Source organism: Colletotrichum godetiae, assembly GCF_030913485.1.
Source record: "Colletotrichum godetiae strain CBS 193.32 chromosome Unknown BDP55scaffold_58, whole genome shotgun sequence".
Lineage (NCBI taxonomy): Eukaryota > Fungi > Ascomycota > Sordariomycetes > Glomerellales > Glomerellaceae > Colletotrichum > Colletotrichum godetiae.
This window is the reverse complement of record NW_026851306.1, coordinates 191,192-213,690: the sequence shown is the minus strand read 5'-3', so window position 1 is coordinate 213,690 and position 22,499 is coordinate 191,192. Positions and strand designations below refer to the sequence as shown.

Below are 22,499 nucleotides of genomic sequence, written 5' to 3'. Positions count from 1 at the left end.
ATGCATCACACAAGAGCCTCGCCCACTATTCGCCATAGTGGCAGGAATGACGAGTGCCCATGCTTACCGGGGAAAGATGCGGGATAGCGGGTAAAGTAACTCAAACAAGAGCCAATAATCTCCGATGCGACAACGAGATCGTGAGTTCGGCCAAACCCTCACCCACCCCTCCCGCCGAACTCGGTGGTTTTCCGAACGTCAAAGACCGGAGAAATACTACCGAGTGGATTCTCTACACTGGCTTGAATCCGTTCTCTGCGGCGCAAACGTCGGTTCTGTGGCGGGAAAAGCCCGACTACGTGCGACGGGGGTAGGGATTGCGCCATCCGTTATCAGATGATGACATGCGGCGATCTCGCATCTCCAAGTGCCTCGACCAAGTAGATTTATCGTGTTGCTTGGTAGATGCCGCGGGGTAAATTACGAGTGTGACACCATGGAGAGGGATGAAACCAAATCAACTTGGTACTATTGGTCTCTTGAGGGTTGAGGATTTGGCGGGGGTTAAGTCCTGCGGAGACGTTGCCCTGCCGTGTTGGCTCGACTAATACGGGAAGCGAGATCCGGCGTGAAGCCGTCCGGAGTCGCAGTAAAGGCTTACAGTTAAAATGGCGAGCTTGGAACCTGGGCTTGGGTGTTGGAGAAAACCTAGACAGAGATCACCTAACCTCTGAGCAAAGGATACCCCGCCTCACCGCCCAGAATGCCATCTGCTGTGTCCGACTTGTACCAATACACCCACGTCCCAGAGACGGAGGAAAACCTCGATTGGGCTGACCGTAAGTCTTCGGTTTCCAAGTATTGATACAACACACTGCGGGTCTTGCAAGCTAACATTTACCCGAAGTTCCCACCATTGATCTTGCCAAGTATGGAACACCTGAGGGCAACAAGGAGCTTGCCGAGACATTGATCGAGGCAATTCGCACCAAGGGATTCTTCTACGTCGTAAACTACGGCATCTCTCAAGAGGCAGTTGATACGCAGTTTGCTCTTGGCCAGAAGTTTTACGAGCTACCCCTGGACGAGAAACTCAAGTACGAGCCGAATTTGGATTCTGGAGACTACAATGGATACCGTCCCGCTGGTCGGCGATTTTTGAGCGGTGGTCTCAAGGATAAGACGGAAGTCTGGAACATGGCCAGTGAGTCTCTAGTTAATCTTGCCGCGATTATCTAGGATCAAGGAATGGTTGCTGATGGGGACCCCCAACAGCCCGCGCAGGACACATTACGCAACCTCTACCCAAGCTATTGGAAGATCGCAAGGAAGAGATTGAAGGATTTGCAAAGGTATGCAATGGCCCTCGTACATTTAAGCGGAGGAATTATTACTGATGCCGGCTGTAGAATCTGCATGATAAGGTGCTGGACCCCTTGAACCACCTGATCGCTCTGGCTTTGGAGCTACCTGAGGACTTTTTCACGCGTGTACACAAATGGGAGACTCACGATGAGTCCCACCTGCGTTACATGAAGTATTCAAAGTTCACCCCGGAAGAAATCAAACAGCTCGATGATGGCTTGTGGTCTCGTGGTCACACTGACCTGGGAACGATTACATTGCTATTTCGTCAACCTGTTGCTGCTCTACAAATCAGAGATCACGCGACCGGCGACTGGAAATGGGCCAAGCCGCTGGATGGTAGTTTGACTGTCAATACCTGCGATGCCCTCAGCTTCCTAACGGGCGGTTACGTCAAGTCCACAGTTCATCGGGTGAGTCAAGTCCCATCCCTCCTATGCCCCTGTACAGCAGGCTGATTTGCACGTCAGGTATCCGTGCCGCCCAAAGACCAGCGCCATGTCGATCGCCTGGGCTTGTTGTACTTTGCCCGCCCTCAAAACGACCTCGTACTCAAGACGATTGACTCGCCAGTGCTGAAGCGCGAAGGCTTCACTCAGAACGAGTTCGAGGCGGGAGGCCACCCGGTGCCGACCATGGGGGAGTTTACCACCCTCAAGCAGACTTGGCAGCAAAGGAAAGGGGTCAGCTACCAGAATTCTGAAGGACAGGAGATTCTGCCGGGATTCAAGGGCCAATACTTCAAGTAGGACAAACAGGCTGTCTTAACCGCCACATGCCTCGGAAACACCAACTTACGAACAATTGAGTCTGTACGGGAAGGAATTCTGTTATGGTGGCGGTGACAGAACGGGGACACTCTGTATTGTGGTGATCAATATGAGGTTCATCCTTTAGCAACCCTTTACCCACCCACGCCACCTTACCATGTACTACCTGGATTGACAAAGGAACTATCCAATTCAATTCACCTAGCAACACGGATGCAATGTCAACTGAGGTTTGGAGTTTGTCTCGTCCCCGCTATCGCTTGCTAGTATCTTTGACTGTTCAATTCAATTGAGAGGGTGACTCTCCTCTGGCCTCGCGTTTTCTCTTGGCTTTCTTCACCTCTTCGTTGGATGTTCAGATTGACTGCTTAGGGCCGAAGAAGAACAGAGCCAAATTGCTACCGCCTATTTCTGTGCTACGCAAATGCAGACCTTTCACGAGTGAACAATAAAGCTTCTTCGTGCCTGCATCGTTTACTCCACTGTATTTAAAGTGCTTGGTCGTTTCCCACGATTTCTTCCCACCAGCAACCTCATCAGCTTTTCTACTAGTAGTTTTGCCAACATAGCTCACCGTCCCTCCAAAACAACAAAAGCAAAACGACCTCTTTGACGTCTTCGACAACTTTAGGCTCACATTATGTCCTCTCCGTCGCCTTCCAATACGAGCGCAGGAAGCTTAAGCTCGCAGTCGCTTGGAGAAGGCGCAAGCCTCTTTCCTGGTGGAGTGGGAAATCTCGCTTTGCATCGTCGCCCCTACACCGATGAAGACATTAAAGGCATCCTTCACCTCAGGCGATTCGACTGGGATGACTTCTATGTCGACGACCATGGAAATACGGCTCTTCTACATTTTACCCGGATAAAACATTGTCTTGAGTTCCAAGTCAGGCGCTTTATTAAATATAAGGCCGAGACCAACATGAATGTTACTTGCTCCAAGAGGTGTTGCACGCCGCTGATCAACCTTATCGGAATTCCAGGCAGCAATGCAACGATACTGGAACTGATTGGCGGAGGTGCAGTTGTCAACTTAGACAATTCTCAGTTTGGTACGGTCTTAAACAAAGCATGCTATGACGGCAACTTGTCAATGGTCGAGTTCCTTCATCAGAAATGTGGCGCGGACGCGAACTTTATCTCCAAAGGCTTCTTCGGTAATGCCTTACAGGCTGCGTGCTTCGGTAAGAAAGGCGTGCTTCAATCCGAAACCGAGAAGATTATCGAATATCTCGTGACAAAGGCTGAAGCAGAGATTAATCAACAGTGCGGGTTCTTCGGCACTGCACTCAACCTAGCTTGCCAGCTGCCATTGAGCAGCACATCAACAATTCTTACACGCAAATTCAAGGCGAATGCGAATATTGCTGACCAGATGGGTCGTCTACCGATTCACTTCGCAGCCATTCACTCGTCTGGCAGGTACTCGAGAATGTTAGGTTCCCTTGTACACCCCCTCCAACTTCCCACGGATGGAGGTGACTATTTGAATTCTGCGGACAAGACCGGTCACACTGTTCTTCACTGGGCTGCTCAAAGCGGAGATGTTCACACCGTCAAAAAGATCCTCTCATCGGGGAAGGTCGAGGTCGACCAGGCCGACAACGATGGCTGGACAGCGTTGTGCTGGGCTGCTCGAGGTCTAACCTCGAAATACAAGTTTACCAACAAGGATAATCACTACCAATTAGAGGTGATCAAATACCTCCTCGAGAGCGGCGCTGATGGCCGAGTCAAGGTTAGGACTGACTTCCCCAACGTGACGTGGTGCCCATTGGAAATCGCCTATTTGCATGACAGCGGGAAAGATATCATCGACATTCTGTTGGAAGCAAGCGATACCGAGGATGTCGATTATGTTTTTGGAGGAATAACATTATCGAGCACGGGCTATCAACATGACGAATTGGTTTACTCTTGTTGTCTATCGGTATGTGTTATCTACATCTTGCACCACCTCAGCACAAGGAGACAGCTGTCTGCGTTATGTGTCTAAGCGACGGGTTGCTAATGCCTTGCATAATGTGAGTAGCACCTCATATTAGACGCACATAGCTGTCGGAGATGTCCCGACTTCCACCTCTGTTTCAAGTGCTACAACCACCGGAAAGTACTTCATCCCGGACCTGACCCAAAGCTTCCCCATCACAAGGAATTCAGAAATATCGACCCTGCACCGCCACGCGGCGACAAGCCTCCCCAAGTGCCCGACCACATCTTGGCTAGGAATGAGTACCTCTGGCCTAAGAAGAAGTCCGACGGCACGAGTAAATGAAGCTGTTAGGGCCAACATATACTATACACCGGCGAAGAGAGTGAGTCTAGCACTGGAGCGAGAGGGAACGAAGACTGTTGCCCAGCAACAGAATTTATGAATACTAGGACTGGTTCTCGGGTATCTTGCTCTGCGAAGATCGTTCCAAATTTTGCAGTGCTATGGATTGATTTGATACGACTTATAAAACCAGTGCACACACCTTATTTGCCAAAACGACCAGGAATTAAAAAAATGAATGAACACACTTTACGTGAGAGAAAGTAAGGAGAGGATAGGACAAGGCTGTGACAAGCAGACCTCAACCTCTATCCCAAACAATGAGACTTGGTAACTGACATCGTCCAAAGAACCCCTTCACCTTCAGCCGCACATCATCGGAGCAGCCAAGAAGTATTCGGTTAGCTCGTCTCGCTTTAGGGCTCCAAACGTTACACGCTCTCCCATTCATCTCCACCAAACGCTAACCGTTCGTCAAGAATGACTCGAAAGCGCGACACTAAGTATGGACTTAGTCGGCTATCCTTTCCTCTTCTCAAACTCGCGGGGACTCTAAACAAACTCTAGACGTGCCGATTCGTTCGTAAATTGGAGCTGTCCGAGCCCTCCCCTGACCTATGCTGACATTTTTGATCATCGATATACTCCTTTGGCCGTGATGATTACTCATTACTTATAGAAATGTCTTGGCATTGATGCTTTCGGCCGTGACTATCCTCATATGGTAAAGTATCAACACAGAGACTGGGCAAATCATTACAATGGTGGTCATCATTCATTAATATGGAATCGAAATCTAAAAGGTGTCGCGCACTAAAGTCCCAAACAAAACGACAAAGATTAGCAGCTAAACTTTCCTGTCAAGCACCTCAGCGCGCCACCTGGCCGCCAAGACCACTCTTGCAAATGACCGTTCCAGTTGTGGGCTGCTTGATCTTGTTACTATTGAAGTTCCAGAGACCCTTGCCGCCGGAGGTCATGGCGAGGCCAGTGGTGGTGCCGTCCTTGTTGGTGTAGCTCAGCTTCATCGCGACCGCTGCGTCGTCGGTGCTGTTGGACTGGCAGCCGACGGTGAGGGTGCCGCTTTGAGACGAGACCCAGTTGAAGGTGGGCATCGTCACGACATCCTTGTACTTGACGGCCGCTGCTGAGCTGCTAGCAGCAGTGGCAGGGGTAGTGGTGATGCCAGTGCCGGTAGTAGGAGTGGTAGCGGCTGGGCACTTGGAGTTATCGTAGAGGGTAGCGCCAGTCTGGGGGAAAGGGTTCAGCGGGCCCCAGAGGTTACCGTCGGCATCGCGACCCAGCCCTTTGGTGAGGAAAGCGTAGCTGCGGAAGTCATGCGGGCTAGGAGGGCGGCCGGGAACAGAGTCCTCGGGCTGAATCCATTCGGAGACAGGCATAACGTACTGGCCGGCCAGGACACCGTTCTTGGTCTTCACGGTGCCGGTGCCGGCGACGACGCGGTACTCGCGGGCGTAGTTGTCGTTCTGGGTCGCCTTGATGCGGTACTCAAACTTGTTACGGACCTCAGTGCCGGGAACGCTCACGCCCGCGATCTCACGATCGACGGCCTCGCCGGTGCACGGGTCGTACTCAATGGCGTAGATCTTGATTGGGTTGACGTTTGCGGCAGAGTCAGATGTGTAGCCGACGAACTGCGATGTGTTAGCTGAGTGGGCACATCAAGATGCGGGGGGCATCAGCTTGGGAACTTACTCTGGTCTGTGCGATTTCCTGGTTGACAGTGTCGGCGGTCCAAACACCAATGTTGGCATCTTCCATGCGGATGTATGTCGGAACACCCGTAGTGGTTATTTGGACGTTGCTCACGACGAGGTTGTAAACAATGATCTCGCCCCCGGACTGAACACCAGAGTACTCGACAAAATCGCCCGCTACGATAGGGGCCATGACGAGGGCGTCGGGTGCTTTGCTGATGATGTGTTAGATTGCATCGGGAACAAGGCGGTTATCAAGACTTACAAAAGGCCCTGCTTAACGCCCGGGGCGACATCAGGTCTGTTGGATTGAGGGCAAAGAGCATCGGCGGCGCTTCGCGGAACACACATGGGAAAGCCAGAGAAAGAGCTGATACTCGGGTTGGCATCATCTGCAGTGAAGAAAGGCTGGGCGGTGTATCCGACGGAGTAGATGGCGTTGGGGTCGTTGATGCGGATGGTGGTTCCGTCCGTCAACTTGATCCGACCATCGTTGTTCACGCTGTCAACGAAACCAGAGGCACCGCTTAGCAGCGATTGTGCAATTGAGACTTGGGCAGCAATGGGAACTCCATTGACGACGTTGCCGGTGACCTCGCAGTTGTAGCCAGTGTAACCACCACTGCTACCGACGAATTCCCTGAACGGGATGAAGGCCGCGGGGAAGGTGACTTGAAGATTCTTGGGCACAGTGATAGCGTGGCCATTGCATCTGAAGGTGCCACCCGTGTTAAAGTCTGTTGTGATGGCAGAAGCGCTGCACTCTCTCCGTCAGTATGAAGTTCGCTCATGACTGTCTTATCACTGGAGGAAAGTATACTGACCCCTCAAAAGCTCCGTTAATGTCAAATGGGTAGTCCGCAACCTGTGCTTGCACAGATGTGAAAGAGAGCGAAGCGCTCAAGGCCGCGTAGAAGATTGTCTTTGCCATATTCATGATGAAGACACGTCTGAGTTGGCTAGATCACTTTGCCAGATATCAGACTGTGAGGAATGAGAGTGGTCGATAGCCTCATGTCGATGGAGATATCGCGATAAAACCCGGCACTTATGAATACTTTCTGAAAGGTTAGCCGAGCTCGTGTCTCCCTGCAATAGTTTCCATATTCTCGAAACCCGAGATGGATGCGCGGGGACCGAGGGGCTTGGCAGCTAAAGCACGAATGGTCTAGAACATGGCTTCGTAGCGAACTAGGACCCGAGAGGTGATTCCTTTGATAACCCCATGAGGCTAGGCGAGCTGACTCGAAACGAGAGGATAAATCCAGAATAGACAGATGGTGTGGAAGGATCTTGTGCATGTGGCAATGTACATGCACGAGCTATGATATGCAGTATGCAATAGAGACCGGGATCGCGAGGTCCGACGAGGCCGACAAAGCCACGATACTGAGGTTGGTCTGGCCGTATGCCGGTCCATGCACGAGGAACTAGAGATACGACTTCAGGTCAGTAGTCCTATGCAGATCTCCACAAATATTACACCGAGTTGTGCGAAGATGAGAATCCCGGTTGGATAGTCATGATTTATCAGCCAGAGGGCTAAATAGCTGGTAGATCACAGGATGAGGAGATGAGGGCCTGCAGAAGCTGAGGAGGCCACTCGACAGCGGAACGCCACGAGAAAACCGTCTACCGCCACCAGATAGTTTTCTTGGAAGGCGAAAAGCAACTGAGGCAGTCTTCAGTCAGTCCAGGGTCTTGGCATGGGAGCTTGACCGGCAGCCGTTCGACAGTTAGGCCCAAGCGACAAAGACTGAGCAAAGATTCGAGAGCACGTCGCATGCGTGTCCTTTGACAACCATTCGAACAGGCTTTTCATCGTATACGCAACGTTTGGCGTGAAACGAGGAACATTGGGGGCTTCGAGACATTGTCATTGTCTTAGGCTCGAAGATTCGGCTTGGAGGAGGACAAGGACAAGGACAAGGAACCGCTCGTGTGGTCTCATTGTTCGTGACCCGGCAGTTTGGGTAGCTGGAGTCCTGGGCCCCACGATTGCCGGATGAATGATTCGCTGTCAGGTTCACGAGGTGGCAGCCTGGGGTATACGAGCACAAAGCGCCGAAGGACACGGTCAGAGAATGTGGTGTGGTTGAGTTTACTCGGAGGTTTTCAACGTCTAGCGGCGGCGATGGAAACAGAGGTGGACAACAAGCGCCTGACTAAGGTGGACCCTGAAGCCCCGACCACGCGAACTGGGCATTGTGGGCCAATCGTTTTCCAGATATTTAAGCTTCATCTTGGTCCGGGCTGAAGCGCTAATAAAGTTTAGCGACGGTAGCGGCTTGGCACTAAACTGCGGGGCTCCAGGAACCGACAACTTGGGGAAGGTGCACTCTCTCTCTTTCGACCCCCCCCCCCCCCCCTCCCCTTCCTGTCTTCCTCCTCCCGTTCTGCCTCTGCCTCATCGCCAATTCCGGCGACTTCAACGCTTTGTCCTGCCTATCGTCTCTTTTCCATTTCCGGCCGAAACGTGGACACTGCCCACGTACTCTCCTTTTTACCCCTGAGATCAGACTGCTAGGCCTTCAGAGTCCAGACGATGTGCATAGTCCGAACTTCAACGCTCCATCCGATATCGACATGAAGCTTTTCACTCTGCGCAGACGTCGGATGAAAAATCTCACCCACAAGGGACGACGTCGAATCATGGTCAAATCATCGAAAAAATAAGCATTCTGCAGCATCCATCAGCCGCGACAATGTGGCGTACGATAGTCCTGTCGGCCTGGCCTGTCTCTCTAGTCCCAGTGACAGCCCTCCCTCCGGCTCCCACATCGCATCACGTGCCGCATGACTGCGTCTGGCTCTTTCAACCAGCCTTCAACAAGCTCTTGAGGTCGGCTGTTGACACCGTATGCTAAGCATTGTCAGCTCGATGACACCAACGAGAAAGTTCTGCCTGTCATGGATGACATGGGGCTGGCATGAGCCAGGTTGTGCCCCTCCACCATCGGGAGGAAAGGATGCCCAGTCGGCAGCCGATCAGAGCCGGCCGGAGCGTCGATAGAGACCAATTTTAGGCCAGTGTGGAGGCCCACAGCGTTTGGGTCGCACAGAATGCCCACTTCGAGTTGTTCAGCTCCCATGTTCTTGCAGCTGGACCAGCCAGATACGATGCACCCTTCCACAACTCCGAAGCCATTGGTCCGGGGCAGCATCCCTGCTCCCGTCTTCTGGGGAACGCAAAGTCCGATTCGTCAATGATACAGTCAACTTGCAACCCTGCAGACTATCGACCCAGTACCCTGGAACCTCTTGCATGTCAGCTCCGAGTGACCGAGTCACATCTTCTTCCACAGTCTATTCGATACACATCAGCTCTCAGGCTTCCTACGCCTACCGGTACTGGCGCTCGAGCCGGTACCATGATCCTAGAATAACCTCGCTGGGCCATTTTTGGTGCTCGCTCAGTGGCTCGTTTCAACTTAATAGGCTCGCGCCATTGATATCTCGCATTGTCGAAGGTTCTAAGGCTGAAATCGCCACACTAGATTCAAGAACAAGGGATCTAGACTGACTGAACAGCCGCACTATCCATTTCTCTATGGCCTTGACACCTAGCGCCAACTCCCAGCCTGCCCATATTGTCTTGACCAGCATTAGGTTGAACTCCCGTGCTCGGCCGGCAAACGCTTTTCTTACAATTTCATGCATCAAATGGTGCGCTACCCGAAAGTGGCGCTCAGATTGATGGCCTGCTCGTTGAACCAACCACGGAAGGCAATTCGACGTTGGGCACTTGGATCCGAATGGCTTTCGCTGCTGGCCGTTGACTTCTTCATCAATATCTTTGATCCACGAGGTCGTAGATGGGCCACCTTGGAGGAATCGAATAGATCGCACGTGCTGGACATTAGCTCGATCATTCCGTGGGCTGCTGCTCCTGCTGAACTAAGATTCTGGGTTGTCGGTGGCCTAAGCCCCCCCTCTGCATACTCGGATAAGAGAGTTGCATCTATCGCGTGTTTCTAGGTTGGATTGCTATCTTCACCGTCCAGAAATCTGCCCTTGGAGTGCATGCATAGACAACGATATGCCCCACCGACACCGAACGACGCGGTCCAGATTCAAGGACTGTAAGTCGGCCATTGAGCTTGCAGCCCGCCCTCGTCAGCCTACCCATCTCAAGGGTATTGCTGGTCACGGAGAGCAGCTCAGACTAGCGATGCTTTTGCCCCAATGGGCTAGCCGACAGCCTCTGTGCGGGAAACATTTTCTTGAGGTCTACTCTTCACCGGCTCACACCATTGCTAACGCTGTCGTTGTGGCTTTCGACCTGGGACCCGGCGTGGGTCTTGTCAAATTGGACTGGATCGCCGTACCGCGGTCCATGGTCTCGCCGCCTCGGCCACCCAGATTTATGATCAAGACGAAACGTGTAAGTTGATAAATACTGGAGTTTCGTACCGAGAAATGGACATCTTCTCCACCAGTCTCATCGCACTCATCTCCTTCCAAGCATTTGACAGTTATAAAGGCGTCGCCACCCGCCTTGGCCAACACTTGTCACTTGCACTGGATTTCTTGGCTCTTTTCCCTGCATATCATTCTCCATCTCCGCCATGGTCTCTCTCACTCTTCGCCAGTCTCTGGCCATCTTCTTGGCTCTTGCCTCTGATACCCTCGCCAAGGACTGGGAAAGTCCCGCGTACACATGGCTCTACGAGTTCCCGCTACCGATTCCCCCTCCCAAAGAGGAACGATAGTAAGCCCAATGTTCTGCCTCATGCCACCTTGGATGAAACCCCATGGCTAACTCTCAGCAGCCCCAGTCAGCCGATCACCAACCCAGTAACTGGGAAGAAGATCAGGTACTATGAGGTTGAGGTTAAGGAGTTCACCGCTCAAGTCTACCCCAACCTCAAGCCGGCCAACTTGGTTGGTTATGATGGCATAGCGCCTGGCCCAACCTTCCTCATGGAGCGTGGTGAGGAGGCGGTCGTCCGCTTCATCAACCACGCCAAGATGGCCAGCTCCGTTCATCTTCACGGCTCTCCTTCGGTAAGGCTTCTTCATCCACCTTTGAGATACTACGTCTAACGATTTTTTGCTCAGCGCACACCTTGGGATGGCTGGGCTGAAGACGTCTTCAACCCTGGTCAGTACAAAGACTACTACTATCCCAACAACCAGAACGCGCGCACCCTCTGGTACCACGATCACGCCATCGACCACACTGCTGAGAACGCCTACTTTGGCCAAGCCGGCGCATACATTCTTCACGATTCTGCAGAAGACTCCCTTGGGCTTCCCAGTGGTTACGGCATCTACGACATTCCTCTGATTCTCTCTGCGAAGCAATACAATTCTGATGGTACTCTGTACTCGCCTGCCAACGAACAGACCAGTTTGTACGGAGACGTTATTCACGTCAACGGACAGCCCTGGCCGTATCTGAAGGTTGAGCCCCGCAAATACCGCTTCCGTCTTCTCGATGCCGCCATTTCCCGCACATTCTTCCTCTACCTCGAAGATCTCAAGGCCAACAGGGTCGAGTTCGAAGTCATCTCTTCCGATGCCGGCCTTTTGACGGGACCCCAGAAGGTCAAGGATCTCTACATCTCCATGGCCGAGCGCTACGAGATCGTCATCGACTTCTCCAAGTACAAGGGCGAGAACGTCACCATGCGCAACACCAGAGGCTTCGCCGCGGATGTTGACTACTTGCACACCGACAAAGTCATGCGCTTTGTCGTCAGCGAAGACTCGGTCAACGACAAGTCCGAAGTCCCCTCCGCCCTCCGCGCCGTGCCGTTCCCCAAGGACAAGGCCGGCGTTGATCAGCACTTCCTGTTCCACCGCACCGGCAGTGACTGGCGCATTAACGGTGTCATCTTTGCCGATGTAAACAACCGCGTTCTTGCCAAGCCCAAGCGCGGTACCATTGAGGTCTGGGAGCTCGAGAACAGCTCCGGTGGCTGGAGTCACCCCATTCACATCCACCTCGTTGACTTCCGTGTCATCAAGCGTGTCAACGGCCGCAGCAACACCGTCTTCCCGTACGAGTCACAGGGTCTCAAGGATGTTGTCTGGGTCGGACCCGGCGAGACTGTCACAGTCGAAGCCCACTACGCTCCCTGGCCCGGTGTGTACATGTTCCACTGCCACAACCTCATCCACGAGGACCACGAGATGATGGCTGCCTTCAACGTCACCAAGCTCGAGGATCTTGGCTACGAAGAGGAAGCTTTCGCCGACCCCATGGGGTTGGAGTGGCGCTCCAAGAACGAAAATGCTGCTGCATCCGACTACGAAGCGATCAAGTCTCGCATTGAGTACATGGCCAAGCTCCAGCCCTACAACAACGAGCAAGAGGTCGAGAGCCGTCTAGACGCCTACTGGGCCACCAAGACCAATGCTCCCTCCCCGAGCGCGACGCCCTCGACTCTGGTCGCCAGCACCACGAGCCCCGTGGTCACTTCCTCCGCCGTGGTCACTTCTGCCAGCTCGACTATCACCGCCAAGGCCACCACCACCAGCAAGTCTGATGATGGTGACAAGAAGAAGAAGACTTCGTCCACTAGCACCAGCACTACTTCATCCAAGAAGAAGCGTGGCATGCGCTTCCGCGGCGTGGACATGGAGATGCCCAAGCGCACTGCCGCGCCCCAGGCATGAGACTGCTTACCATGTACCACGGGTTTGATGATTCCGTTTGCATTTCTCACTGCTTTACGACTTAATGACACAACCCACGCTCCTTATAGACTATTAGATATCCTGTCCTTGAGCACATCTAGACCATAATCTGTCTTGCTACAAAGTACGGGCGGCGAATACATGGTCAGCCCTCTCAGTATTTTTTAATGTTATCTACTACTGGTTTAATAGAAGAAGATATTCTTCACACAAAATATTAAGTTGTTTACTTGTCGAATGCGAGTGTGTGACTGGTGACTTTAGTGGTCGATGTGGAATCATGGCATGCTGCACCTCATCAACGTCGATGCGGCCTGGTTACTAATCTTCTCCGAGTGGCAGGGATAGCGTGTACTACTGAACCAAGTGCGCGCCCAAAAAACGTTTCCAGATCCCGTTTGGCGCAATCGCCAATTTTTGCTGTGACTCTGTGAGCCGACATCCATCCGGGTATGGTAGGGGTAGGGAAGCACGCATTGGAAACGACCAAGACCTGGCAGAGACTCGGCGCCGAGATGTTGGTTGGGTCGCACCTGGCCCTCCTTCATAGTAGGTACTTATTCAAACCGAAAGTCGATCCAGGGAATCGAGAAAAAAATTGGTAGCTTTTCTTTGATTGAGCGTGTCATCCTTAGTGCAGGGGCCATGCTACTGTGAGGGAGGTTAGTGACTGATTCCAGACTCGAACCCAAGGGGTGCAGGGGTAGTGCTTACATCTTCTCTGTATCGTTTCAAATTGACCAAATGCCCGAAGGCAAGATGAGAAAGAAAGTTGGCTGCTTATAAAGGAGAGTGGGGCAGGGGTGTGTGGGCCATGGTTTGATTGGCGGGGTGTTCACGTGCAGCTGGTGCCACTTGTTGATCAGGACGAACGCGTCACTTAGAAGCATGCTCGCGTTTGACTTGAGGTTGAGGGCGATGGTTCTGAAGCTCTCTTCAAAAGATACTGTCAGGGCTTCTTGTTCCTGAGTGGCACTTACTCAGCCATAGTCCTTGAAACTCAGTTTACTACTTCATCGGCGGCCGGTCCAATTGTTGCTAGTGACCATAATTGTCCCATTGAGTTGAAAGACTGGTGGTCTTCATCAATTATCGAGATCAGTCACAAATTTGTACGAACTGCGAGGAGAATCAATACTTTCACGCTAAAATGAGACAACAATCTGAATAATATATCTAGAGGTCATTTTGCAAAGTTTTAATCCCAATGGTACTTCCAAATCTCGAAAGAAACGCCATAATTGATCGAGCTGCGTGGTTTCTTCCCTCCCACAGCCCCCCCCGATTCTGAGTGTGAGTCCATAGAAGACTGGGAACGGCAAAAAAGGTCAGCCACTACCTCGATAGAATCTTGCAAGTGTTTAATCTTTGAGAAAGCATCTTACCTCTCAAAGCTAGTAGCGCACATCCTCTCAGTCAAAAGGCTCAGAACAATACGACTTAACCCCCGTCCTAACTCCCGACGAAACATCACAGGCACCAACGACAGCCTGATCCGCCGCTGCGGCAAAGCACGCATCTGCAAACTCGTTTCCGCCCAAAAACGGATGCGGGATGACGGGCCACGCGCGCGTGCTGTAGCATTTCGCCTTCTTCTCGCTCCATTTCGATATCGTCGGTGCGGACGGGTCGCCGCCCTTGACGCCGAAGAATTTGTCTTGAGGGTATCTGGCGCAGGCGGCTTGTGTTAGGCAAGGGTCGTTTTTGGGGACTTGGTCGCTTCCGCACCAGCAGAAGTGGTGTCTATCGGCGAGAGCTTGCGTGGCGAAAGCGGCGAGGAGGAGGGGAATTGAGAGTTTCATGGTTCGTTACTCGTGTGTGTGCCGTGTGATGAGTTCGGTTTGTGGATAGATAGAGGTTTGTGGAAATTTGAAAGATAGAGAAGGAAGAATTAGAAAGTCGTGGACTTCTTTGACTTCAATATCAACTGGAAATGCGCTGGATGTCTTTTTGTTGTGGTGATACTCCATCTAGAGAACTACAACTGTATCAAGCTAGAGTATCACGTCTTGAGTCTATAGTCACATCTCAGTGTCTGAAAGATATAGTTATTTGCGAGTAATAGAACGGCTAGATATTCGATTCTATCCCAGAGCCAATTGTGTACTCGGTGGCTATCGCCATAGCGGAGTCAAGTGGTTGAATGAGTTGCCCATACTCCTGTCAATTTCTCTATATTATTCCTGGCAGACTTTCCCGCAAACTTTGATAGATGGATCTTCACTTGTACCGCCCAGAAGATCGTCGAATGGGGAAACATGAACCAAACGGCAACGCCGAACTTGACCCATAGTGATCCAAGCTTAGTGGGAACCTTATCCATGAAGCACTCATCACAACTTTGACCGACTCTCATTACCTATACCGAATAGTCTTTCTGCTATGAGTTCGAGGCACCATGAACGATTCAAGTTCAAGTCAATCATCATCAATGTTATCGCAACAAAGTCTAAATAGATGAGAGGAGGTCCTTGCTCGATTACACCTTATCACGCAATGATGCCTGCCAATTTTGACGATAAACCGCACGTCCTAGGAATTAGCTTGCTCGGTGAACGTAGAGACTGATCGTATGGTCTTTAAGATGGTTATATGTTTCACTTGAACTCCAGGACCCTGCCTCGAATGATAACACACCGCCAAGGATCATATTTCTTGTCGTTCACTTTCCGTCCAAGAGCTGCTTTTCATCGACCTCAAGACAGCTTTATATCGATTCTTCAAAGTAACTGCCGGCAGTTCACTCTTCAGAGACAGTAGCCCATCATGCACTTCCGAGCTTTGCGAGCATTATGCGTTGGGTACCTGAGTGTCTATGTTGACGCGGCGCCGTCTAGCCGTGGCTCCGACTTGCTCTCGGTAGTAACTCCTCGTGCGAACTGTGTGCCTAGCCAACTCTCGAGCGATACATGGAAGAAGGAGGGCGTCGACAGCTTCTTGGCCAACGCCGCGAAACACTATACGGAATACTCCTCCGACAATGTCCAAGCTTTGGGGGCGTACTTGGGTGCTCCCAACTTCTTTTGCGGAGTCAATCTGTGGTGCAACGCCGGCCAGCCGTGTACACCAGTCACTCTCCCCGGATGGTAAGCTATACGCCCAACTTCCTGTCCTATTCGCTTTCTTCTTGTACTAAAGAGTAACACAAGGTATGCTTTGATGGGCGTCCAAGGCTGGAACAACTACGTCAACAATCTCAACCTCGCCGTCACGTACGCTGCCACCATCCTAAGCCTGAAACTCGCAAAGGTAGTCGACGACCTATGGCCAGCAAAAAAGGACAACGTCACCCCCATGAAACAGTTCCTGGCATGGGTCAACGGCATCCTAAACGCCTTCCCGACCACGGCAGCACTCGGCGCTACCGCAGGCAGCATCGCCAGCACCGTCCAAGGCGGCAACATCATTGCGGGTGGAATGATGCTGGCGCCCAGCGCAGGCGGTCAGTTCCTGCGATGGAGTGACTTGTCTAGCCAGATGGGCGGGAAAGTGGACGAGTATAAGCAGGCGATCGGAACGTACGCGAAGAAGGTTATTGATGCGCCCATCGATGATCCGACTTGGGGTATCAACAAGGTCCTGAGCGGCGGTGGTTACCTATCCCGCCAGAGGAACATCACTCAGGACGATTTCGATACATGGATGTACAAGACCGTCAGCGTCAACGCCATGGCGCTGCTGATGCAGGCACAGAATGTGTACATTATCCGCACTTTCAATAAGACGGCGTGTGATGGGTCATCTGCTGCTATCTTGTGCAGACAAGAGGCGAACAGCAAATGGACTGAATGGCGGTTCCAGAGGCACGATAGCGATGATGAGGTGCCCGAGCACCGGCTTGCTGAGAAGCTTGTCCAGACGTATGGGCTTACCAAGGAGGAGATCTTGCAGGGGCCCACGGACTGCTTTGATAAGCATGATTATGAGCAGTTGACGAACCCGTGGGAGACTGTGTCGGAGAAGGGCGTTGGGCTGGAGCCGGTGCAGTTGTGCAACTTTAATGTCAATGTGTGTAATATGGATGCGGCGGAGGGAGGTGAGTATGGGCCGACTGATGTGTATGAGCCTGGTCATTCGGACTGGATGTGTGAGCTGCAGGGAATCACTTGGACTTAGCATGCTGCCTTGCTTTGCTGTTCGATAATTGTAGCATGATTCTCGGGGATTACGGGCATTTAGGAGACTGATAACCGGGCCATGGGTCAATCTGAATCAATACTTCCGCATCATGACCTGTCTTGATGCTGTCTAAATCGCGTGAGATGGAAGACTTGGAAGCAATTGAATTGGTTCCCTGTAGAAATGTCTGTGAATGTGTCGAAATAAACTCTCATTTCCTCAATTCATACAAGTTTCTTCTGTGACTTTGGTCCCGTACTGGAAGGTTTCATTGAGTGTCACGGAGAGCGTACTTAGGTACCTGCTCGAGGGACATCCGTTGGACCCTTCTGAATGGCAGATTTTGCGAGTGCAGGGGTCATTATGCCACCGAGACACTCCGGAGGCGTGTAGATAGATTCAAGACTAAGGCAGGTAGGATCGACTGGTAATAGGGCGGGCAGTCGCAACCTGTGCTTCGTGGGACAGCGAATCCTGAAAGCCCAATCTGGAAGCGCAGCCACCAATATAGATGGAGATGTGACGGGCTGTGATGGGGCCGGCCCCCGTAGGTGTGTGGTGGTCATCACTCGTTGACCGAATTGTTGGCATCGGACTCAGGGCTCGTAGGGCTGAAGGACGAGCTTCGGCCGCCCTGCTGCCTAAATGTCGCCCGTAATCCAGCCAATTACGGCCAATCTGAGTTATTACACCTTCCCCAATACTGAAAGATCTTTGTCCGAGACACCACTAAACTACCTAGTGTGCCATTCACGCCAGTTTATTCAGCCTTGGAGACAAGCAGGTATGCCTGACAAAGTCAGGCACCACCCGCCATCAAGGGTCATCTACTAGCGTCGACATAGGACCGGCGGGAAATGGCAACACCATCATCATCATTTAAGTATGTCCTGCAGTCCCCAAATGGATTGAACATTCTTGCCCGCATGCATGGATTCTCCCCACCTGGACATATATATCTTTCCCCCTTCTTCGTTCATCTGCTCCTAGCTTGTACGCTGGACTCTCTCGGCCCCTATCTCTCATCTCACCCGTTCACGTGTCTCAACTGAACTCTACGTCCCTGGAATACAACCACGAACATGGCTACATTCATTCGTTCACGCCTACAGCGAATCCATACTCACAACATCTCCCACGGTCCAACGCTTCGTCAGCTTCGTCAGCTTCGTCAGCTTCGTCAGCTTCGTCATCGCGGGCAGCTTCGTCATCGCGGGCTCAGTTAGACCATCTGGGTGCACCCGACAACACTTGGTCATGGAATTGCATGACTCAGCAAGCATCCCCAGGCGACCCAACGGCGAACCATCTCCTCCATACGAGGCAATTCGAACTGTCTCGTCGACCGCGAACCGCCGGTGCCTCATCGGCAACCGAATCAGGCGCCGCGAGGCAGAAACGCGATGATGCGCCGATGAGGCGGATTCCAAGCGGGAGGCTCCTCGCCGCGTCACCTCGCATCATCTCGAGCCCTGGAGCGCCCCCTTTTCCTCAGCACACCCGCCTTCATCACCACCAAGCCATCGATTGGGTCTCGCTCACTCTCAGCAAGGCAGACTTATGCACTACACCAATACGAATCAGCTCATCACACTGCATAGCCCTCACCTTCGAGCCGTGCTGGATTTGGAGTTTTTCCATTTCCACTTGGAAAGCCATGTGGATGAGCGCACACCGCGACTTTCCACCAACTTCTTTCGCGGCGTCGCGTTATTGAGAAGATCTACGCCCGCAAGCCTTACTTTGCCAATCTTACAATTCATAGTCGCAGTCTGTCAACAATCTCGGCTTGGAACTACTTCCTTTCCGCATGGCAGCGAGTCTCTCCTGCACGGTACTTCCGACCATCCAATGAGTTGCCTGAATCGTCGACCGACTTGAAGTCAAGTCTAGGCTTTCCAGCACACTCGAAGTCCATTCGGTTTTGCGCATCGACCCGTTACCTCGTCCAGCGGGGTGGATTGCTTCCATCGCTGCAAGTTATGACTTGTTGATCTGGGCCGGTCCCGGTGACATCCAAGCTTCCGTGCGAACGGCATGCGATGCGAATGTGCTTCATACTCTCTACATTGCTGGGAAGAAAGCTTACTGCCTATACAGTTCTTTCAAGCGAAAGACATATCTCATCAATCCTTCGACATTGTCAACATTCCGAGCAAGGCGCCGATGCTTCGACCCACAGTTCAAGATGGTTGGAGTACCTTATCTCTACCCAAGATTGAGGATGCTATCACAGAACTGCTATACCACTTATGCAAAGGCACCATGCCTGCTTTGCTATCCTTTCCAATGCAGCCATAAAGGCTTAATACGACAACTTCACTGACTCCGTAGATACCGTTACTTACGCGGCCGGCACACGCCGAATATTCAATTCGCGGGGGCGGAGCGGGCGCCTTAGCAGGCTGAGGAGACTAACATACAGCAACTGGAGAAGTGTATGAATCCTTCGACAACCTCCCCCCCTGCAAGGCACCTGCCTCCCCGTCTCGATTGCCACACCTCCTCTCAATGTAATTACCATGCTACGGCTACGGCATTGCTGTTCGACCGCCTCGACTTACTTGGGTAGTAATTCGACACTGCCATTCGTTCAATGGCCTCGTTCCACCCAACTCAACCCCATCGCAACAGCACATGGCGTTTTGCTGGGCAGTCACCCATACAAGGGCCTAAAGTGTATCATGTCTCTTTTCAAACCACAGCTTTGGCGGGCAATGGTGCGCGCGCTTTGCAAGTCACCAGTATTTAAACCCGCGAAATTGGATCCTAAGGAACCTGCACTTCTACACATGAACGACCAGGCTCGCAACCTCACGAAAAGTTACTCGATTCCTCTGCAATCAGTCATTCACAAGAATTCACGCCCGTCACTCCGCATACGCTATCCATCCTTGGCATAGGCAAACATGGCGCACTCCGGACAGTCATCTTACAGCGGGTACATTATCCGGCTCCAGGAGGGGGATATGAGGGGAAGGAAGCGAGTGCATCGGGCTGATTTGCTAATCCGACGGGTAGTAGCCATTCCTCCTCAAAGGGGTCACACAAGCACTCATCCAAAGAATCCAAGAAAGAGCTTACCCAACTACGGACTTCAATGTACCAGAACCAATCAACTTCCGATGAACCGAGTGCATACGGCGCCGCGTTTCGAAACGGTGATGTCGCTGCTAGTCAGGCGCGCCACCAGGCTAGAGCCGCGGAGAACATCTCAAAGACCATGAACCAGTACGGCGGAAAGTAGGGTGATCGTCCTAGCCTCCCACACCAGATAGTCGGACGCGGATATCGGTGGGAAAGCGTGTGCGTGCGGCGAAGGGTCGATGCCAGTGACTCATTCCTGATCGCCTTGGCGACAACCCCCCCACAGCGACCACGATACAGACGATGAGATGAAGGAGGGTTAAGGAGGGGCGGATATTGATCGAGAGGCGTTTACAGGGAGGGAAAGATACCATAGATTCCATCGTCGGTCGACTTTGGCTCTGCTTCTGCAATTGATTACTTATTATTCCTTTCGATTCTTCTTTATTTGCAATATGTGATTGTTCCCAACACTTATCCTTGATTTACCGTACGGTATTTTGTCAAATATTGCTATTAGGTACCTAGGTTACTTATGCGGTGATCTGTGGTGTCTTCCTTTACTAGCTGCTAGGAGTAGAAGAGTACTACCAGGCTTCCTTGAGGTAGCTAGCCACTAACGTTGGATTACCGATAAGAAAGATGATAAGAACAGTCATCGGATCCCTTCCTGCCTTCGTCGAGAGCATATCTGAGGATAACCTGCTTACCTAAAGTAGGGAATGATGTTGCCTGTCCTAGTACTTAAAAGATGTCAGGTACGACGGCAGTTGACGGGAGGAAAGACGGGAACTGGTGGTGTTGTAACTATGGAAGCTGATGATGTGCAGTTTGTTCTTCCGTGAGCTGTACTAGTGCTTGCCGTTGTGGTGTTCCTGCTGAAGAGGCAAGCACATGTCACGCTTGAAGACAGGCACGATCAGGCGTGACTTCCTGTCGCTACTGGCTCCCCTCGGATACAAGTCTCCGTCCGCCGGTACCACACATCCCTGGATCCCATCCAGTCCAACGACACTTCTATCCAAGATGCAAATGCAACCATCATCATCGTTCATCTTCTGCGGACGATTGATTCTGTTTGGTCATCATCGAAATCATGTACCCGCAGAGGCATCACCAGAATACACCTGAGATAGTGACTCCCTCAAACGGCGAGGTAGTACAAGACCAACACAAGACTCTTATTTCGATTGCATCTACATCCTGAACCTCGCGGCTAGCCAAAGGCCGACGAACCCCTCCTTTTCTTCGATGCACCGCAGAAACTATTATACTGCCACAGCCTTCAAGAAAGCCCTGTTCTCGTTACCCTGAGTCACCTTGGCAACAGGCGTGAGATGAGCCTCCTCGGCCTCTGATCCTCCCTGCAATTGTCGAACATACGCCTGTGCAACTCTGAGCCAGTTGGCCTTCTCTCCCCGGCTTGCTCCCTGTCCTTCCCACACCCAAACGGCCCGGCCCGCATCGTCCAAAAGAAACACGTCCTGCTCTTCAAAGTCTGAGAGAGCTGCCTTGCTGCCGTCCTTGACGAGGTCGAATCTGAGCTCGCCTGAAGCATCGCTGAGACGGTACAGCTTCTGAGGTCGCTCGCCGGCGTGTGCCTTGGATGCCGATCTAACCGGTCTAGGACAGTGGAATCCAGACTGAGGCGTATCATCGCTGCCTCCGAGAAGAGCGACAATCACGCGAGACCTCGATTCCTCTTGGGCCAGAACCTCAACGTCGATATGCTTCGCGAGCGTCATGTCGTTGACGACCTGAGCAGCCTTGGCCTTCTCCATCGGGCTGCAGCTCTTGCCCTGCCACTGCCAGATCTTGTCACCAGTGTCGAGGACGAAAACGTCGTCCTCGTCCAAGCTCTGCCACGTTGGCTCGACCTCGTGCACAACAACGCCGTTGGCACCGACTGACGGGTTTTTGAAGATGCGCAGCAGTGTGAGAATCTCCTCCTTGGGCTCCTCGTCTTCGACATGACGGAAGCCGGATCTCACACCACCAGAGCGAATTTGGATGCGGGGGAACAGCTCCAGGAACTCGTCAGACGGCGCCGACTGCAGCTCGCGATGCTGCGTTGCGGCTCCGTGCAGGAACTCATCCAGCTCCACGGTCTTGTACGCAGCGGTACCAGCCTCATCCTGCGACGTGTGGGCGCCGAGCCAGAAGAAGATGTCGTGGCCTAGCTTCTCGGCGTCGTCTTTGCTCCCGACCTTGTACGAGTTGAGGACGATATAGCTGTCACCATCCATGAACTGACCGTACTTCTCCTTAGGCCACGGCTTGACCTCGAATTCCTCGATACGCCACACATGAAGCCCGGCGGCTTGGCCAACCTCGCCTTCATTCCAGGCCGGCTCGGTAGCGGCGGAGTTGTACTTCACTTGGTGGTCGATGTCCGTGCCAATGAGCTCAACATTGCTGTCCTTGATGTCGTACTCGGTGGGATGCACGAGTCCTTGGTTTGGCGCCATGATTGATTCAGTTTTCCTCAAAAGATTTCAAAAGTTCTGTCTAGATGTCTCTCACAATCGATGCGTTTGTCAAAGTCTGGAGAAGAATCGAGGTCAAAGGTGATGGGGGAGA

The 22,499-nt window shown here is 52.3% G+C and overlaps 9 protein-coding genes across 9 annotated transcripts; 6 read left to right on the top strand and 3 right to left on the bottom strand.

Moving 5' to 3' along the window:
- Positions 1 to 663: 663 nt before the first annotated feature.
- On the top strand, positions 664 to 2,313 carry BDP55DRAFT_619699 (2OG-Fe(II) oxygenase superfamily protein). The gene is made up of 5 exons (XM_060571322.1): positions 664 to 779; positions 848 to 1,144; positions 1,216 to 1,292; positions 1,350 to 1,718; positions 1,776 to 2,313. The coding sequence occupies exons 1-5, from the start codon at positions 704 to 706 to the stop codon at positions 2,052 to 2,054; spliced, it is 1,098 nt and encodes a 365-aa protein (XP_060424430.1). The 5' UTR covers positions 664 to 703; the 3' UTR covers positions 2,055 to 2,313.
- A 684-nt stretch (positions 2,314 to 2,997) lies between these two features.
- On the top strand, positions 2,998 to 4,350 carry BDP55DRAFT_733131 (ankyrin repeat-containing domain protein; the record flags this gene model as incomplete). The annotated part of the gene is made up of 2 exons (XM_060580037.1): positions 2,998 to 4,005; positions 4,108 to 4,350. The coding sequence occupies 2 exons, from the start codon at positions 2,998 to 3,000 to the stop codon at positions 4,348 to 4,350; spliced, it is 1,251 nt and encodes a 416-aa protein (XP_060424429.1).
- A 763-nt stretch (positions 4,351 to 5,113) lies between these two features.
- Positions 5,114 to 7,152, bottom strand: BDP55DRAFT_336777 (uncharacterized protein). Its single transcript, XM_060566886.1, has 4 exons — positions 6,893 to 7,152; positions 6,334 to 6,825; positions 6,067 to 6,283; positions 5,114 to 6,005 (listed from the first exon to the last, which is right to left on the bottom strand). Exons 1-4 carry the CDS (start codon positions 7,003 to 7,005, stop codon positions 5,220 to 5,222), a joined length of 1,608 nt encoding a protein of 535 aa, XP_060424428.1. The 5' UTR covers positions 7,006 to 7,152; the 3' UTR covers positions 5,114 to 5,219.
- A 3,484-nt stretch (positions 7,153 to 10,636) lies between these two features.
- Positions 10,637 to 12,692, top strand: BDP55DRAFT_562463 (bilirubin oxidase; the record flags this gene model as incomplete). Its single annotated transcript, XM_060570156.1, has 3 exons — positions 10,637 to 10,779; positions 10,841 to 11,075; positions 11,130 to 12,692. The coding sequence occupies 3 exons, from the start codon at positions 10,637 to 10,639 to the stop codon at positions 12,690 to 12,692; spliced, it is 1,941 nt and encodes a 646-aa protein (XP_060424427.1).
- A 1,304-nt stretch (positions 12,693 to 13,996) lies between these two features.
- BDP55DRAFT_336740 (uncharacterized protein) lies at positions 13,997 to 14,678 on the bottom strand. Its single transcript, XM_060566885.1, has one exon. The coding sequence runs from the start codon at positions 14,513 to 14,515 to the stop codon at positions 14,126 to 14,128; it is 390 nt and encodes a 129-aa protein (XP_060424426.1). The 5' UTR covers positions 14,516 to 14,678; the 3' UTR covers positions 13,997 to 14,125.
- Positions 14,679 to 15,472: 794 nt separating this feature from the next.
- Positions 15,473 to 16,100, top strand: BDP55DRAFT_679158 (uncharacterized protein). The gene has a single exon (XM_060576032.1). The coding sequence runs from the start codon at positions 15,480 to 15,482 to the stop codon at positions 15,801 to 15,803; it is 324 nt and encodes a 107-aa protein (XP_060424425.1). The 5' UTR covers positions 15,473 to 15,479; the 3' UTR covers positions 15,804 to 16,100.
- Positions 15,473 to 16,830, top strand: BDP55DRAFT_679157 (uncharacterized protein; the record flags this gene model as incomplete). The annotated part of the gene is made up of 1 exon (XM_060576031.1): positions 15,473 to 16,830. The coding sequence occupies exon 1, from the start codon at positions 15,873 to 15,875 to the stop codon at positions 16,827 to 16,829; it is 957 nt and encodes a 318-aa protein (XP_060424424.1). The 5' UTR covers positions 15,473 to 15,872.
- Positions 16,831 to 19,741: 2,911 nt separating this feature from the next.
- On the top strand, positions 19,742 to 20,079 carry BDP55DRAFT_733126 (uncharacterized protein; the record flags this gene model as incomplete). Its single annotated transcript, XM_060580036.1, has 2 exons — positions 19,742 to 19,773; positions 19,854 to 20,079. The coding sequence occupies 2 exons, from the start codon at positions 19,742 to 19,744 to the stop codon at positions 20,077 to 20,079; spliced, it is 258 nt and encodes an 85-aa protein (XP_060424423.1).
- Positions 20,080 to 21,187: 1,108 nt separating this feature from the next.
- On the bottom strand, positions 21,188 to 22,387 carry BDP55DRAFT_733125 (gelsolin; the record flags this gene model as incomplete). Its single annotated transcript, XM_060580035.1, has 1 exon — positions 21,188 to 22,387. One exon carries the CDS (start codon positions 22,385 to 22,387, stop codon positions 21,188 to 21,190), a length of 1,200 nt encoding a protein of 399 aa, XP_060424422.1.
- Between the last annotated feature and the right edge of the window lie 112 nt (positions 22,388 to 22,499).

What these genes read in the sequence shown, in the direction of transcription:
- BDP55DRAFT_619699 (XM_060571322.1), top strand. Translation starts at nt 704, where the DNA reads ATGCCATCTGCTGTGTCCGACTTGTACCAATACACCCACGTCCCAGAG. An exon ending in AAACCTCGATTGGGCTGACC is followed by an intron (nt 780 to 847) that starts GTAAGTCTTCGG and finishes ATTTACCCGAAG; the next exon opens with TTCCCACCATTGATCTTGCC. An exon ending in AGATTGAAGGATTTGCAAAG is followed by an intron (nt 1,293 to 1,349) that starts GTATGCAATGGC and finishes TGCCGGCTGTAG; the next exon opens with AATCTGCATGATAAGGTGCT.
- BDP55DRAFT_336777 (XM_060566886.1), bottom strand. Translation starts at nt 7,005, where the DNA reads ATGAATATGGCAAAGACAATCTTCTACGCGGCCTTGAGCGCTTCGCTC. An exon ending in ATTAACGGAGCTTTTGAGGG is followed by an intron (nt 6,826 to 6,892) that starts GTCAGTATACTT and finishes GAGAGAGTGCAG; the next exon opens with CGCTTCTGCCATCACAACAG. An exon ending in GGCGTTAAGCAGGGCCTTTT is followed by an intron (nt 6,284 to 6,333) that starts GTAAGTCTTGAT and finishes ACACATCATCAG; the next exon opens with CAAAGCACCCGACGCCCTCG.
- BDP55DRAFT_336740 (XM_060566885.1), bottom strand. Translation starts at nt 14,515, where the DNA reads ATGAAACTCTCAATTCCCCTCCTCCTCGCCGCTTTCGCCACGCAAGCT.
- BDP55DRAFT_679158 (XM_060576032.1), top strand. Translation starts at nt 15,480, where the DNA reads ATGCACTTCCGAGCTTTGCGAGCATTATGCGTTGGGTACCTGAGTGTC.